The sequence below is a fragment of the Mytilus trossulus genome, chromosome 2 (assembly GCF_036588685.1).
Source record: "Mytilus trossulus isolate FHL-02 chromosome 2, PNRI_Mtr1.1.1.hap1, whole genome shotgun sequence".
Taxonomy (NCBI): domain Eukaryota; kingdom Metazoa; phylum Mollusca; class Bivalvia; order Mytilida; family Mytilidae; genus Mytilus; species Mytilus trossulus.
The window spans coordinates 85,551,402-85,566,272 of record NC_086374.1 but is presented as its reverse complement, the minus strand read 5'-3'; the positions used below and the strand labels follow the sequence as shown (position 1 = coordinate 85,566,272).

The 14,871-nt window shown below is 32.7% G+C and overlaps 1 protein-coding gene across 1 annotated transcript; it reads left to right on the top strand.

Moving 5' to 3' along the window:
- Nucleotides 1–1,201: 1,201 nt before the first annotated feature.
- On the top strand, nt 1,202–14,102 carry LOC134706055 (ficolin-1-like). The gene is made up of 5 exons (XM_063564764.1): nt 1,202–1,223; nt 2,620–2,747; nt 7,048–7,150; nt 11,594–11,758; nt 13,855–14,102. The coding sequence occupies exons 1-5, from the start codon at nt 1,202–1,204 to the stop codon at nt 14,088–14,090; spliced, it is 654 nt and encodes a 217-aa protein (XP_063420834.1). The 3' UTR covers nt 14,091–14,102.
- Nucleotides 14,103–14,871: the final 769 nt, after the last annotated feature.

Sequence of the window (14,871 nt, the reverse complement as noted above, 5' to 3'; positions counted from 1 at the left end):
AATTGACAATGAGACAACTATCTACCAAAGTTCAAATGAAATGAATGTAAGCTTTTATAGTCAACTGTACGGCCTTCAACAATGAGAAAACACAATACCGTAAAGTCGGATATAAAATGCCCCGACATAAAAAATATGAAACAATTAAAAATTGTGAAAATTAACGGCCTAATTTATGACAACACAATTTATGACACGAATCAATGACAAGCACTGAATTTTTAGACTTTCATAAAAAAGTGGCAAGTAAAACATGTTTGTGGGCGTTTAACCCTCTCATAATCACATACAGTGGTGTTACAGAACAACACAAGAACACTTTTTGTTAGCTGCTCTTGTGTCATAACTTGGTTCCTGTACTTTATATGTATTCAAATATATTGTAGACTGACGATCCTTGTTACCCTAATCCATGTTCTTCGGACACAAAATGTGCGAGAACGAATCGGAAATCGTATAACTGCTTATCATCAGGTAAGTAAATACACATAGATAATAATATAGTGAAATAAAAATATAACAAAATACCGCTCCAAGGAAAATAAAAAAGGGTAGTCCATAAAAAGTGACACAATCAAACGCTATCAATCAACAGAACAAGTAAATAAAAACTGCCACATCATTCGGCAATCCTCGGTAGAATCCGCTACTCACCTTCTATCGGATACGGAATCGGCCGAGTTGAGACGAATGCTGCCACATTTCTGACATAGTTGTTGGATATACCTGGTTTTATAGCTAAAAAAACCTACCACTTGTATGATAGTTGTTTATACTTTCGTCCTATGGATAAAATGTCATGCGCAACCCAGAGAAACAGGCATAATAGGTTAATATGTGATAATAATTTGGATCAAGCAGTAACAACTGTGTAAACATACATCACTGACGTACAACACAACTGACTAAAAATTCAAACAACTATAGTAACAAAACTTACAAAGACACCAGCTAAAAGTGTGATTTGTCATCAAATAAGATATAACATTAAGGTAAAAGGCGGACAAAATGCAAGAACTTTTTACATTTTGTGCCGAATCCCTATATCGGTATTAGGTCAATTCAATAAAACCTTCTTGTCTTAATAATCCTGAAAACTCGTACATTTTGTTTTGAATTAATTTTGTTATAAATATTTTTAATATAAAAAAATAAGGAGACGTGGTATAATTGCCAATGAGATAACTGTTTAAATACATGAATGTTAGCAAGCATACGCAACCGTATGGCTTTTCAACAATGAGAAAAAAACATAAACCAACGACATCTACAGAATTACATGCTACTTGAGACAAACAAACAGATAATGTGTCGGGATTCAACATGTTAATTAGCGCATTCCCCTCTCCTTACCTGGTCCAATGGTATAACATTACAACATATAAACAAACCATAAAAATTTATTGAAAAATGCTTAAATTATCAGATGGATACAAATATAACTATATACAAAACAAAAAAAACGTGCACTTACAAATGTAATGTATACAAATGAACATATTTGAAGGAAGATGATTTATAAAAGAGGGACGTAAGATAGCAAAGGGACAATCAAACTCATAAATCGAAAATAAACTGACAACGACATGACTAGAACTGAAAAAGTCAAACAGACAAACAATACGATGAAGACATAATCTTTCAATCAGTTTATTTGAGGTCTGGAGCTGGCATGTCATTTAACTGCTAGTAGTCTGTTGTTATTCATGTATTATTGTCATTTTATTTATTTTTCTTTTGTTACATTTTTTGACTTCGGACTCGGACTTCTCTTGAACTGAATTTTAATGTGCGTATTGTTATGCGTTTACTTTTCTACATTGGCTACATGTATAGGGGGAAGGTTGAGATCTCATAAACATGTTTAACCCCGCCGCAATTTTGCTCCTGTCCCAATTCAGCAGCGTCTGGCCTTTGTTAGTCTTGTGTGCTTTTTAATTTTAGTTTCTTGTGTATAACTCGGAGTTTAGTATGACGTCTATTATCACTGTACTAGTATATATATTTTAGGGGCCAGCTGAAGGACACCTACGGGTGCGGGAATTCTCGCTACACTAAAGACCCATTGGTTGCCTTCGGCTGTTGTCTGCTCTATGGTCGGGTTGTTATCGCTTTGACACATTCCCCATTTCTTTTCTCAATTTAAATGGTACACATGACACAACATAGAAATCTAAAGAATAAGCAATACGAACCCCACCAAAAACTAAGGGTGATCTCAGGATCTCTCAAAATAGCCCAGTTATAACTGACTATCTGGACTCCCAGTTGAATTTTGTGTGTGTGTATGCTCAGAACGACGGTGTTAATGAAATAAGTCGATATATGAATAACAAAATAAAGAAGTGAATTAAACGCGAGGGGGAATGGATACATTATATAAAGGGAATATTTTCCTTAAAAGTACTCGATCGGCACTGATTTTCAAACTCATCTTAATCAGTTACTCTGTATCTATATTACCCTTGCAACATGTTACATCGAGGGCGCTTGGCAATATTAAACTTAGCGGGTGTAACAAGTTACCTCTCGAGAAAAAACACTGTAATCCGAAGTAAAAAAAAGTCATTCTGAATATATTACTATGTTTAAGCTAATCTACGGTTTCATTTCATTCAGAGTTTGTTCGTGATTGTGATGATATTCTAGGAACAGGTCAAGGGAGTGGTGTTCACACTATATACATTGATGGTTCACAATCAGTTGAGGTCTACTGTGATATGGAAACCGACGGAATCGGGTATACGGTAAGTTTTCAGGTATTATCAATTCGTGTGACTTGGGATTATTATTTATTTCCTCCATTTTTATGGAAATTGGAGTTTCAATATTTAATGTTTGACAACATTCTCAACTTTTTGATACAAATTTAAAATTTCGTTTTAAAAACTCAGATACATTGTACAGTAAAGGTAATGGAAATCACCTTCAAAACTTTTCCAGGTCATGATGAATTGTAAGTCAATATTTTCAATATTTGTCAAGGTTTCTGATTTCCCATCCTGGTACTTAATCTATACAACTGCAATTCATTTTATTTAGTACATTGAAGGAATTAATCGGGAGGTATAACAGAGGGTGTAGATTGGGATTGCAAAATAAAAATTAATGGGTAAAATGTGAAGAAGAAATGGCAAAAAATGAAGTATTGCCAATAATAAGTTAAACACATGAAGAAAAGAGGATAATTTGATGATAAATATTAAGAATAGAGAATAAAGGACCAAATATCTAAAGAAAAGAGAACAATGGTCCAATAATATACCGAACACAGGAAAAGGACCTAATTAATTAAAGAAAATCGTTAATCTTGTTGAAGTTCTTATTTTTTAAAAGAACATTGCGTGGTTTTATTTTAGACTTTTAGATGCATTTGCAAAGTCTAAAATGTCATCTATGAAGGGTGACATTTCCCAATGCAGTTGATTTCGAAATATTGTTTGTCAAGTCCAGTTGAAAGCTAGCTAGATAGACTAATTGATATTTTATCGTATGTTTTTATATGTTGTGATGTTATGCTATTGTTTCAGAAAAAGGGAGAAGGTTTGGGCCCATTAAAACGTTTAATCCCGCTGCAAATGTTTGCACCTGTCCTAAGTCAGGAATCTGATGTACAGTAGTTGTCGTTTGTTTATGTAATATATACGTGTTTCTCGTTTCTCGTTTTGTTTATATAGATTAGACCTTTGGTTTTCCCGTTTGAATGGTTTTACACTAGTAATTTTGGGGCCCTTTATAGCTTGTTGTTCGGTGTGAGCCAAGGCTCCGTGTTGAAGGCCGTACTTTAACCTATAATGGTTTAATTTTTAAATTGTTATTTGGATGGAGAGTTGTCTCATTGGCACTCACACCACATCTTCCTATATCTATGATAGACTGATAATACGAATGACCAATGGGGTCATATTTATAAATTTACTGTTTACAAAACTTTTGTATGTTTGAAATACTAAGGCTTTTCTTCTTCAGGAATAGATCCATTTAAATGTATTTGGCAAGACTTTTAGGAATTTGGTACTCAATGTTCTTCAACTCCGTTTCTTATTTGGCCTTTTTAACTTTTTTGGATTTGAGCGTCACAGAGTTTTTGTAGGCGAAACGCGTGTCTTGCGTAAATACAAAATTTAATCCTGGTATCTATGATGAGTTTAACTAATAACATAAACGGAACACATATTTGTAAACCAGAAACGAATTTCGCAATCGATATCTCTTCAGTGATACTCGAGGTTTAAACCATTGAAAATCCAAAGCTTCATAAAAATATAGACTTAAAAGAACAAAAATTATAACAAAAGATGATCAAGGAATCAAAGCTTGGCACGAGTGAGCTACATTCCATACTTTTAAATAATTTTTAACTTTTGTCTCTACAATTTTAAATTTTTTAAATCCCTACTTTCAGGCCAGTACCGAAATACTGGCTACAGGGCTGTTCCATCCCTCGACAGACTTTCAACAGCAGCAGTGGCATCGACCCAGTTGTGAAGGAGGGACATAGTTAGTAATAACATAAACAATACCGTTTTATCTGCTCCAGATGCTTATTTTGCCAATCAATGTCTCCTCAGTGATGCTTGAGGCCAACATATTTCTTACTGATTAACTGAGTGTAATTTGAAATAAAAACAATCAATAAAGTATATGTAAACAGTAGGACAGAGACAGTAATGTGAAACTAAAAATCAAATGTTCTGACCCACTAATATTTCTAAAAAATGGACATTCATTTGAGTCATACAATCATGCATGGATTAAAAAAACAATTTTATCTCCTTAAAAAAAAACCAACAAAATAATCCAACAAAGCAAATCAAATAAAACAATAAAAAAAGACGTGAATAACAATATTTTTAAATGGTAATTCATGTCCTTTGTTGTATAAACGTACCGTATAAAATTTCGTACAAAGGCCAGAGGGTCCTGACATGTGACAACGAAGAAATATGACGGGGTTACAATCTTGTTGAGATTTGAACCCGGCTTCTCCCATACCTCTTACCAATGTAAAAGAGATCAAACACACATAAATACGCTCAGTAAAACTCAGATTGAATGAAGCCCGAGTCCGGTGTCAGAATAGTAAACCAAAAAAACCTAAACACAATAACAATGATACATCACTTAAAAAGGGAATACTAGCAGTTACTGACATAACAGCTCAAGAGCTCACTTAAACTGATTGAAAGATTATGTGCTCATCATTGAAATCTCAGCTGAATCCGTCCCGTTAGGGGTTGAGTATCATACCATCATAAAATTTATGAGAAGAACATAACACGAACCATGCATGATATGTTTTAGAAACAGGAATTTTAAAAAGCACTTGACAAAAGTAGAATGTCCATTTGTGTCATTTGCGCGATATAATATCGCGTGTATCCAGTTAAGACTTATTTTGTTTAAATACACATTTCGCATAGTGAACTATATGATACATTCTGTCCCCCTATTCATTCTTTTTTGTCTGTCTGATTATCTGTCGAATTATGTTAAAAGTTCTAGTAATGCAAGTTATGAGTTTGACTGTCCCTCTGGTATCTTTCGTCCCTCTTTGATGAAGTATAATTAAAATAGCAAACTTTTAAGCAGATTTAAAAGAAAAAGAAGAGAAAAGCTGACAAAATCGTTTTGGGATAAAAGATGAGTGAATGGCTGGAATTTTTATGCTGATATATTACTCAACTCCTAACGGGAGGAATTGTTCTTGATATTCATAGGATGAAGACATAATCTTCCGATCAGCTTAATTGAGGTCTGGAGCTTTCTGTTGTTATTTATGTATTATTGTCATTTTATTTATTTTCATTCGTTACCTATTTTGACATTGGACTCGGACTTCTATTAAACTGAGTTTAACTGTGCATTTGTTTTTCCTACATTTGCTAGAGGTATAAGAGGAGGGTTGAGATCTCTAAAAACATGTTAATTACCGCTGCATTGTTGGGTCGGTCTCAAGTCACGAGCCTCTGGCCTTTTTAAGTCTTGTATGATTTTAATTTTAGTTTCTTGTGTATAATTCAAAGATAGTTTGCCGACCATTATCATTGAATTATTATGCATATTTGTTTAGGGGCTGCTGAAGGACGCCTCCGGTGCGCGTATTTCTGTTTGCATTGAAATCCCATTAGTGGCCTTCGGCTGTTGTCTGCTCTATGTTCGAGTTGTTCCATTTTCATTCTCAATTGTATTATGATTTAGTGCGACCCTCTGATAAGTTCAGTTATATAAGATACCTTTCTCACATCTAGTTAGAAATTTTACACAAATCACATGTCGATAAGTCCACGATAGTGAAATCACGGCCATTTAAATATTAATCATCAAAATATGTTATTACATCTATTTTAAAGAGAATATTTTTAGATATGAAGTGACCAATATCAGATTGATGCATGTCTTACATTTTTCGGCACGTTCATAAATGGTCGAATGTCGTTCATCTTCACGACTCTTCATACATACGCAATCATAACTCAAATAGGGTTCGAGACGTTAACCATAAAGGGATGATGCATGTTAAAAAATGCCCTTTAAAAAGATATCAAATTATCACCAATTACCATGACAAGGAGAGTTTCTTTAGTTTTGTTGGACAATGAATATACAAAATGATGAGAGGAAGCAACAAATATGGTTGCATATTTATAACAGAAGAATATGGTAAAATTCAAACAAGATAAATTGTCTGGTAACTGAATATCGCTTCCACCATCTAAGATTAAAAAGTTCACCTATTATTTAAATTACATGAATAGTTAGTCAACTCTTCATAAACGATCCAACTCCGATACAGAAATTCAGCAAACACATATTATTTTGAGATCCTTCAGATAGTTCACATTCATGATGTCAAGTGTTATTTGTATTTGTATTTGAGTCCATCGGTAATAGTAAGTATATAATACTATTATCAATATACAAAAAATTGTACAATTATCAGATAGTACCATGTAAAAAATTAGAAATGTATTACATAGAAAATAACTTGAACTGATTTAAAATATTACAAATGAGAAGAAATTAAATAGAGTTTTCAAATTGCAGGTTTTCCAAAACAGATATGATGGCAGTGTTGACTTTTATAACGCTAGGACATGGACAAACTATAAATATGGATTCGGTAATCTATCCGGAGAGTTCTGGTTAGGTATGTTAATAGTTATCAAAGGTACCAGGATTATAATTTAGTACGCCAGACACGCGTTTCGTCTACATAAAACTCATCAGTGACGCTCAAATCAAAATATTTATAAAACTAAACAAGTATGCTGTTTTGTAACTGTTCCGGACCATATGAGTATTTGGACCATACGCGTATGGTCATGACCATATGCGTATACTCATATGGTCCGACCATACGCGTATGGTCCGACCGTACGCGTATGGTCGGACCATATGAGTATGATACTCGTTTGGTTATTAACGGGCTGGACCATATGAGTATTTGGACCATATAGGTATTTGTTTTTCAATAATATGCATTAGAAAACTTTATAAAAATCAATGATTTCTACATGCAATTTTATTAATTACAACTCAAATAGCATGAAATAATTATGCCAAAGCTTCTTTTCATAGCTAATGGTATTCTTGCTTGTATGCGTAGGGTGACATTTACTTCCATACGGTACCATAGCTGTTTTTGAGTCCTGGGTCATTCCGATTTGTTTACGATGTTTTAAAAAAGCTCTAGATCTCCAATATCGTAACAAGACTGAAGTGCTTCATATCACCAGACAACTTAGAAAATTAAACTAGGGTCCTTGCCGGTTACGTCATTCATTTTTTAACAACAAAAACACGTATTAGTATAAAAAATCTGAATATTGCACTGCTAAATAAATGATAATTATATAAAGTTTCAAAAGTTAGGCAAATTATTAGACTCTTTATCCTGTCGACTTTTTCGTCAGTTTATAGTAAACCAATTGATTTCTTGTGTAACAGTTCATTAAGATATTTTTGGAAGATATCTTCCAAGGTCGTCATTTTGCCATTCACTCGTAATAACACATCGAAAAATGAAAAAAAAAGTTTTTACTGTAGTTTTGACTAGTGATGAAATTTACTGTGTGCAACTGCTTATTTCATTTTGTTAATCTTGTTATTATTAAATTTTTTATAGATCTATAATAAAATTACCTTTAGTAGTGTCTTTTTAATGACGTGACAACTAGAAGTAAACCTGTTAAATACCACGACCATACGCGTACGGTCGGACCATACGCGTAAGGTCGGACCATATGAGTATATACCCATATGGTCATGACCATACGCGTATGGTCCAAATACTCATATGGTCCGGAGCATAACCATAACTACTTGACGAATATCTCACTTAATATGAAATACACAACATATTTTGTTTGACCATAGGGAAACTATTCAAATAGACATTTGTAGTTAAAATCGATACCCTTGATGTCTATAAATTATACATTACTAAGAAACATTTAAGTGGGGGTGTATTTAATATTTTAAAATGAATGGTAATGTTTGCTTTGACCTTTGAGTTAGTTAACTTCTGATTTGTTTAGAGGACCATCTCAAGTTTTAATAATGCATCATTCTGAATATGCACGTTCTCTCCATATCAACGTTGAAATAAGCAAATGAGAATAGTGGAATTTACTAGTTTGGTGTGTTAAATATTCCAAGGAGGTTTTAGACAAAACTGGAACTTGTAATGGTCCTTTCTAATTCGGTTGATATGTTTTACTTTTCAACTCCTTACTTTAAACTTTCACACATTTTTCTGAAACAAAAGTTTTTTCTGTTTATTTGAAAGGTCGTTTGAAAAATCTGATTCCAAATTTATTTTCGGCAACTCGTTCAGAAGCCTTCTTCTCTTATGAGAACGGTTAATATGATAGATATACTTAATGGAGATGATTCAAGCCTAAAATTTTATCTTTTTACATTTTTTATCTACGTTTCGGTAATAAATTGTATCGATAGGTTGTAGGTATTCATATGAGCACTAATTTTACCCCGTTATCCCTTGATCACAGTGTTTCGTCAAACACCAGTAAAGACCTATCTTAATTTCATTTAATTGGTTAATTCAACAACACTTACCTCCATCTTGATAACATATTTTCGTTAAATAATCAAGAATTTTCGAAGTGCACTACCTAAATTTACCCAATGAAAGTTACTTTTAAAAATCAAGTATACACGGTAATAATTGTCATTAAATTCTTCCGTTAATACACAGTTTTTGTTTGAAATTTTTGATGTCGATGTAGAAGGTGTGTTGCAAACGAGATAACACATCCTTGATATTACAGTGATGTTGTTAACAGATCCCGTAAATATAGATACAATCCGGGTAAATACATATGTACAGTTATTCATTCACGGTTCCAAAATTTTACCTATATTTTGTTGTCGATACATATATTTAAGCACTGCATAAGGTCAAGTTTTTATCTGACTGTTAATAAATGATGGATGTGCACTGATTGGTATTCTAGTCTTAGACACATGATTTTTGTTAATTTTTTTTGGCTTTAAACTAGTTAATTTAGTTAGTTTGAGTACTCTCAGATCTATCTGTAATTTGTGTCTTTTATGTTTGTGTAAGAACTTTATGCGCATCGTGTCGATCTGATAAATCAATGCCTTTTCAAGTTTCAAAAGTATGACCTGTCGAATATTGTTCTTGTGCTTTGTTATTCTTTTTGTTTTTTTGCCATGGTATGGTCAGTTTGTTATTGACTTATATGTTTGAATGTCCCATTGGTATCTTTTGCCTCAGATTTTTCAGTTTAGTGTTTATAACAAAACCATGCTTTTTCATTTTTCTGCAAATGAAAGAGCACAACGTTTCGTTTAACTTCTAATAAAAGTCAGCAAACATTATCACCAAAGACATATGAAGAAAACAGTGTTAAAATGTTGTTCAAAAGTGATGGAAATTCTTAAGTATACAAGGTATAGTTACAAGAGATCATTAAAAAGATTATGATATACATAGAGTTTAAAAAAACCAAAGGAAAACACATGTTGGTTTTGTCGAGAAAGTAAAAGAAAATCCCACAGTTTTAGGAATTTTGGTCCTCAATGCTCTTCAACTTCGTACTTTATTTGGCCTTTTAACTTCTTTGGATTCGAGCGTCACTGATAAGTCTTTTGTAGACGAAACGCGCGTCTGGCGTTTATACAAAATTTATTCCTCGTATCTATGATGAGTTTATTTACAACCACTGGGTCGATGCCACTGCTGGTGGAGATGTATTTCCCCGAGAGTATCACCAGCTCAGTAGTCAGCACTTTTTGTGCTGACATGAATTATCATTGATATGGTTATATTTATAAATTAACTGTCCACAACATTTAGAATTTTTAAAATACTAAGGCTCTTCTACCTCAGGCATAGATTATCTTGGCTGGATTTGGCAAAACTTTTAGGAATTTTGGTCCTTAATGCTCTTAAACTTCGTACTTCATTTGGCCTTTTAACTTTTTTGGATTCGAGCGTCACTGATGAGTCTTTTGTAGACGAAACGGGCGTCTGGCGTTTATACAAAATTTAGTCCTGGTATCTATAATGAGTTTATGTATAATGGATATCTTGATTTATTTGATTCATGCTAAAAACAAAATTTAAAAAATATAAATATTTGAAATAAAGATTTAATAATGTTGTTAAAAAAGCCCTTGTAAATATTGAATAATTATGCCAAATAAAAGTACATCATAAAAGTCCATGTGGTGCACGAAACAATTTGCACTTTGCACCAGCATATCAAAACAAAATAAAGTTAAGAGATGTATTTTTTTTATCTGTTATAAAGACGCGTACGTAACCCAATTTTTTCATCAAATCATAAAACCAATTGACATGAGCAACATTTTTTTTTACATGATCAATATATTATATATTTTTTTTGACCTGATGAATATTTTTTTTTCAACCTGATGATTTTTTTTTTACCTGAATATTGTGATTTTACATGGATGCAGGAAGGCAGGTTATTAAGTATACTCGATTAAATTTGTTATTCAAATGACCCGGCAATCAAATAAATATCAAACAGTGAGCATTCATACAAGTAGATCGTTGTTTAAAAAAATGGGATATGTGCCTAATCAGGGGAAATCATCCAAATAATTCTGATAAATTGAGTGATTTTATTTACATACAGACATGAAAGTTTGTGCGATTCACGTATACTCATGTTTTTGCGCACCCCATAAATATAAATTTACCTTTGCAAATCTCTTCTCATGATGATGATAATTTACATAATTGTTGTTTCTAATATATTTCAAAAGTTTGCGATATGCATTGAAAATATGTAAGGACCTCGATGTTTACTTCGGTTTTGATACAACCTTATGTCTGGTTTTGTATATAAGAAACGAACCATTTAAATTTGATTGAAGAAACAGCAAGCATTTGAAAGATGAGACTTTGTTAAGAAACGAGTTATAACACCTGAATGAATTAAAGATATTGGATGGTTGATAAAAATTCAAGTGGTTTCATACACACATATGCACGATATGTAAATAATTGGGGTTGAAAATAATAACAAACCTGAAGCATAAATGATATAGTTCTAATCTCATGTCGTTAAAATAGGTCTGGAATACATTTATCGAATGACTATGAATGATAATTACAAGCTAAGAGTAGATTTGGAAGACAACAATGGCACCAAGGTTTACGCCGAATATTCCACTTTCAAATTAAATAGTGAGGCTGATTTATACAGGCTGATTATTGCTGGAGAATCCGGAACAGCAGGTAATAGTACACTTAAAGATTTACAAACGATTATCCGTACCATGAAAAATAGAAAATATGTACATAAGATCATAATTTCATTTTTCTGCGTATTGTATTCATATGTATAGACAGTGATATATATGAAGAGATAAATGTATGTTATTTATATTACAACACAACAATACTTAATATTACTTTTTCGCCTATTAGAACACTTAAACTGATTTCAGAAGTGTGATGGTCTACACAAACGTGCCTACTTCAATAATATAAACACGCAATAAATAAATACCATATTAGAAAAAAATATTCGACGCCTTCAGATTGGAGCGTACAATATTTAAAATTTTTGTTTATGCTAAAGTCTTTTTTGTCATATGCCTAAATTTATTGTTCAGATATCACATTTTGAAAATTTGGAAAATTTGGTCACCAATTCAATTTGAAACCTTCGTATATATGCATGCTGCTTAATCCGTCAACCAGAAAATAACAAAACGTAACAAGTTGAAACGAAAACACAGATTCAGAACCCGGGAAGAATCTCAAATTAAAAATTTAACAATTCAAAACAGAAATCCTTTCAAGGCGTATGTAACGAACGGGCGCCGAAAATAGACGATATGACACTTCTTTCGACTAGGTCAAGTATTATGTTTTATACCCAAAAATATTCTGAACTTTTACACTATATATAGTAGATTTTAAAATTCAAACAAGGATTGAATGTAAAGTATGCATTATCTATTGTGTGATCATGACGAACGTACTTCTATAAATAATGTTATACGATTTGTCTCCCTTGATATACTCACGACAACCATGACTTAACATACCTACCGTTACATAGTTTCGCTAATCATAGAATAAATGGAAATGGGGAATGTGTTTAAGAGACAAAAACCCGACCAAAAGATCAAGCAACAGCTAAAGGCCACCAATGGGTCTTCAATTCAGCGAAAAACACCCACATCCAAGGTATACTAGTTCAGTGATAATGGACGTCATACAAAACTCCAAAATATACATAAGAAACTAAAATTTAAAATCATACAAAACTAACAAAGGCCAGAGGCTCCTGACTTTGGAAAGGTGCAACAATGCGGTGGAGTAAAACATGTTTTTTTGTGATCTCAACCCTGCCCTATAACTCTAGTCCTTATAGAAAAAGCAAACGCACAACAATACGCACAGTAAAACTCAGTTAAACAAAGTCCGAGTCCGATATCGCAATAGGTGACAAAAGAAACAAAACAAAATGATAATGATACATTAATAAACAAAAGGACCTCTAGCAGTTACTTACATGCAAGCCTCAGACCTCAATTAAACTGATTGAAAGATTAGAGCTTCATCATATGAATATCAAGTACATTCCCTTCCATTAGGGGTTAAGTATTATACCATCATACAATGTATGTGAAGAACGTGTCATACCAACCAGACTGACCTGATTGGTAATAAAATTTGAAAAATGATAACTCAAAAACTACTTATTGTAATTTCACATTTTCACAGAGTTAAGTTAAATTATGATACTTATTTTAAATGCATTGTTACTTCCCATTTGTATAACATGTTCCTGAACGAGATTTCAATGAGACTGAAACGTTAGAGGAATAAACCTTCAAGTGAAATTGAGAATCAGAAAGCTACTTAGATTAAAAAGCAGTCTGAAACTGCCCTGTTAAGTGTAATTAAAGAGCAGAAACTTCTTAAATGAAAAAGTAGGACCAGACTGCTTTGTTTTTCGTAGATAAAGAAGAAATCGTCTTGAAGTCAAAGCTTTGTTAAGCGGAAATAAGGACTAGAATCTTCTTTAGATGTAAAGTGGGACCAGACAACTTCGTTTAGTGTAACTACGGACTAGAAAGCTTCTTTATGTGAAAAGTATGACCAGATAGCTTTGTTAAGTGTAGTTAAAAACCAGAAAGCTTCTTAAAATGTAAAGTTAGACCTGATAACTATTATAAGTGTAGTCAAGGACCAGAAGGATTCTTAAAGTGTAAAGAAGTACCAGAAAGCTTTGTTTAGTGTGATCAGTATGACCATATTTTGTTTTACAATAGTGTCCTTTCTTTACGCTTAAAAAAATTTGTGTCTTTATATTCAAGGTAATATCAATCGTGGCATGCTTTATAACCAGAATACCCAGTTCAGTTCACCAGATAATGCTACAGCCTGTACTTCATCACGCAAAGGAGGTTGGTGGTATTCAGGTTGTACATACGCGAATTTGAATGGCTTATATAAACCTGGTGTCAGCAGTTGGGATTCCATGATGTGGTACGCATTCAAGAATATAGATGGCTGTAAGACAACCTCGATGAAATTAATAAAGAAAAAGTGATACAAAATATATTGATTTTAGGAATAGAACTCTTTTATATCTTTTCTAGAAACGTGAACATGTTTTGTAATCCATTTGTTATTCCTTTTTTTATTTATTATCAATGTGTGCATATATTTTGTGTATTTAACACAATACTTCTTGCTGAATGACGTCACTGTTCAAATAGAACAGGAAGTAAAGATATCCTTTAATATTGTTAAGTTGATCTTTTATGTATAAAGTAAAATCACAAAAATACTGAACTCAGATGAAAATCAATTAGGAAAGTCCATAATCACATGGCAAAATCAAATACCAAAACGCATCAAAAACGAATGGACAAGAACTGTCATATTCCTGACTTGGTACAGGCATTTTCAAATGTAGAAAATGGTGGATTAAACCTGGTTCTATAGCGCTAACCCTCTCACTTTAATAACAGTCTCATCAAATTCCGTTATATTTACATGATGCGTTAAATAAACAGTCAGAATTAATAAAATAGTCAAAATATGGGTACATCAGTCATCATCGTATAACAATTTTAAAAGGGGACAATTTAACCGAACACAAAAACATCTTCTATCTACGAACACATTAATTATACATGTTATATAATAATACTGACGACTGGTATTTTCTAATCATAGTAAACCCGACACATTTTAAAATAAATGCATATATATAATATGTTGAAGCAAATGAGTGGCAGATCAATCCTGTTCACTCCAATATTAAATGTATTGAGATTAGTACAAGTCGTCCCTGTTGAATATCTCCCGACACCACAGCGGACTTT

Excerpts from the sequence above, each read along its gene's own strand:
- LOC134706055 (XM_063564764.1), top strand. The coding sequence starts at position 1,202 with ATGTTAGCAAGCATACGCAACC. Across the intron at positions 1,224-2,619 it reads GTTAGCAAGCATACGCAACC|AGTTTGTTCGTGATTGTGAT; the intron begins GTATGGCTTTTC and ends CATTTCATTCAG. Across the intron at positions 11,759-13,854 it reads TGGAGAATCCGGAACAGCAG|GTAATATCAATCGTGGCATG; the intron begins GTAATAGTACAC and ends TTTATATTCAAG.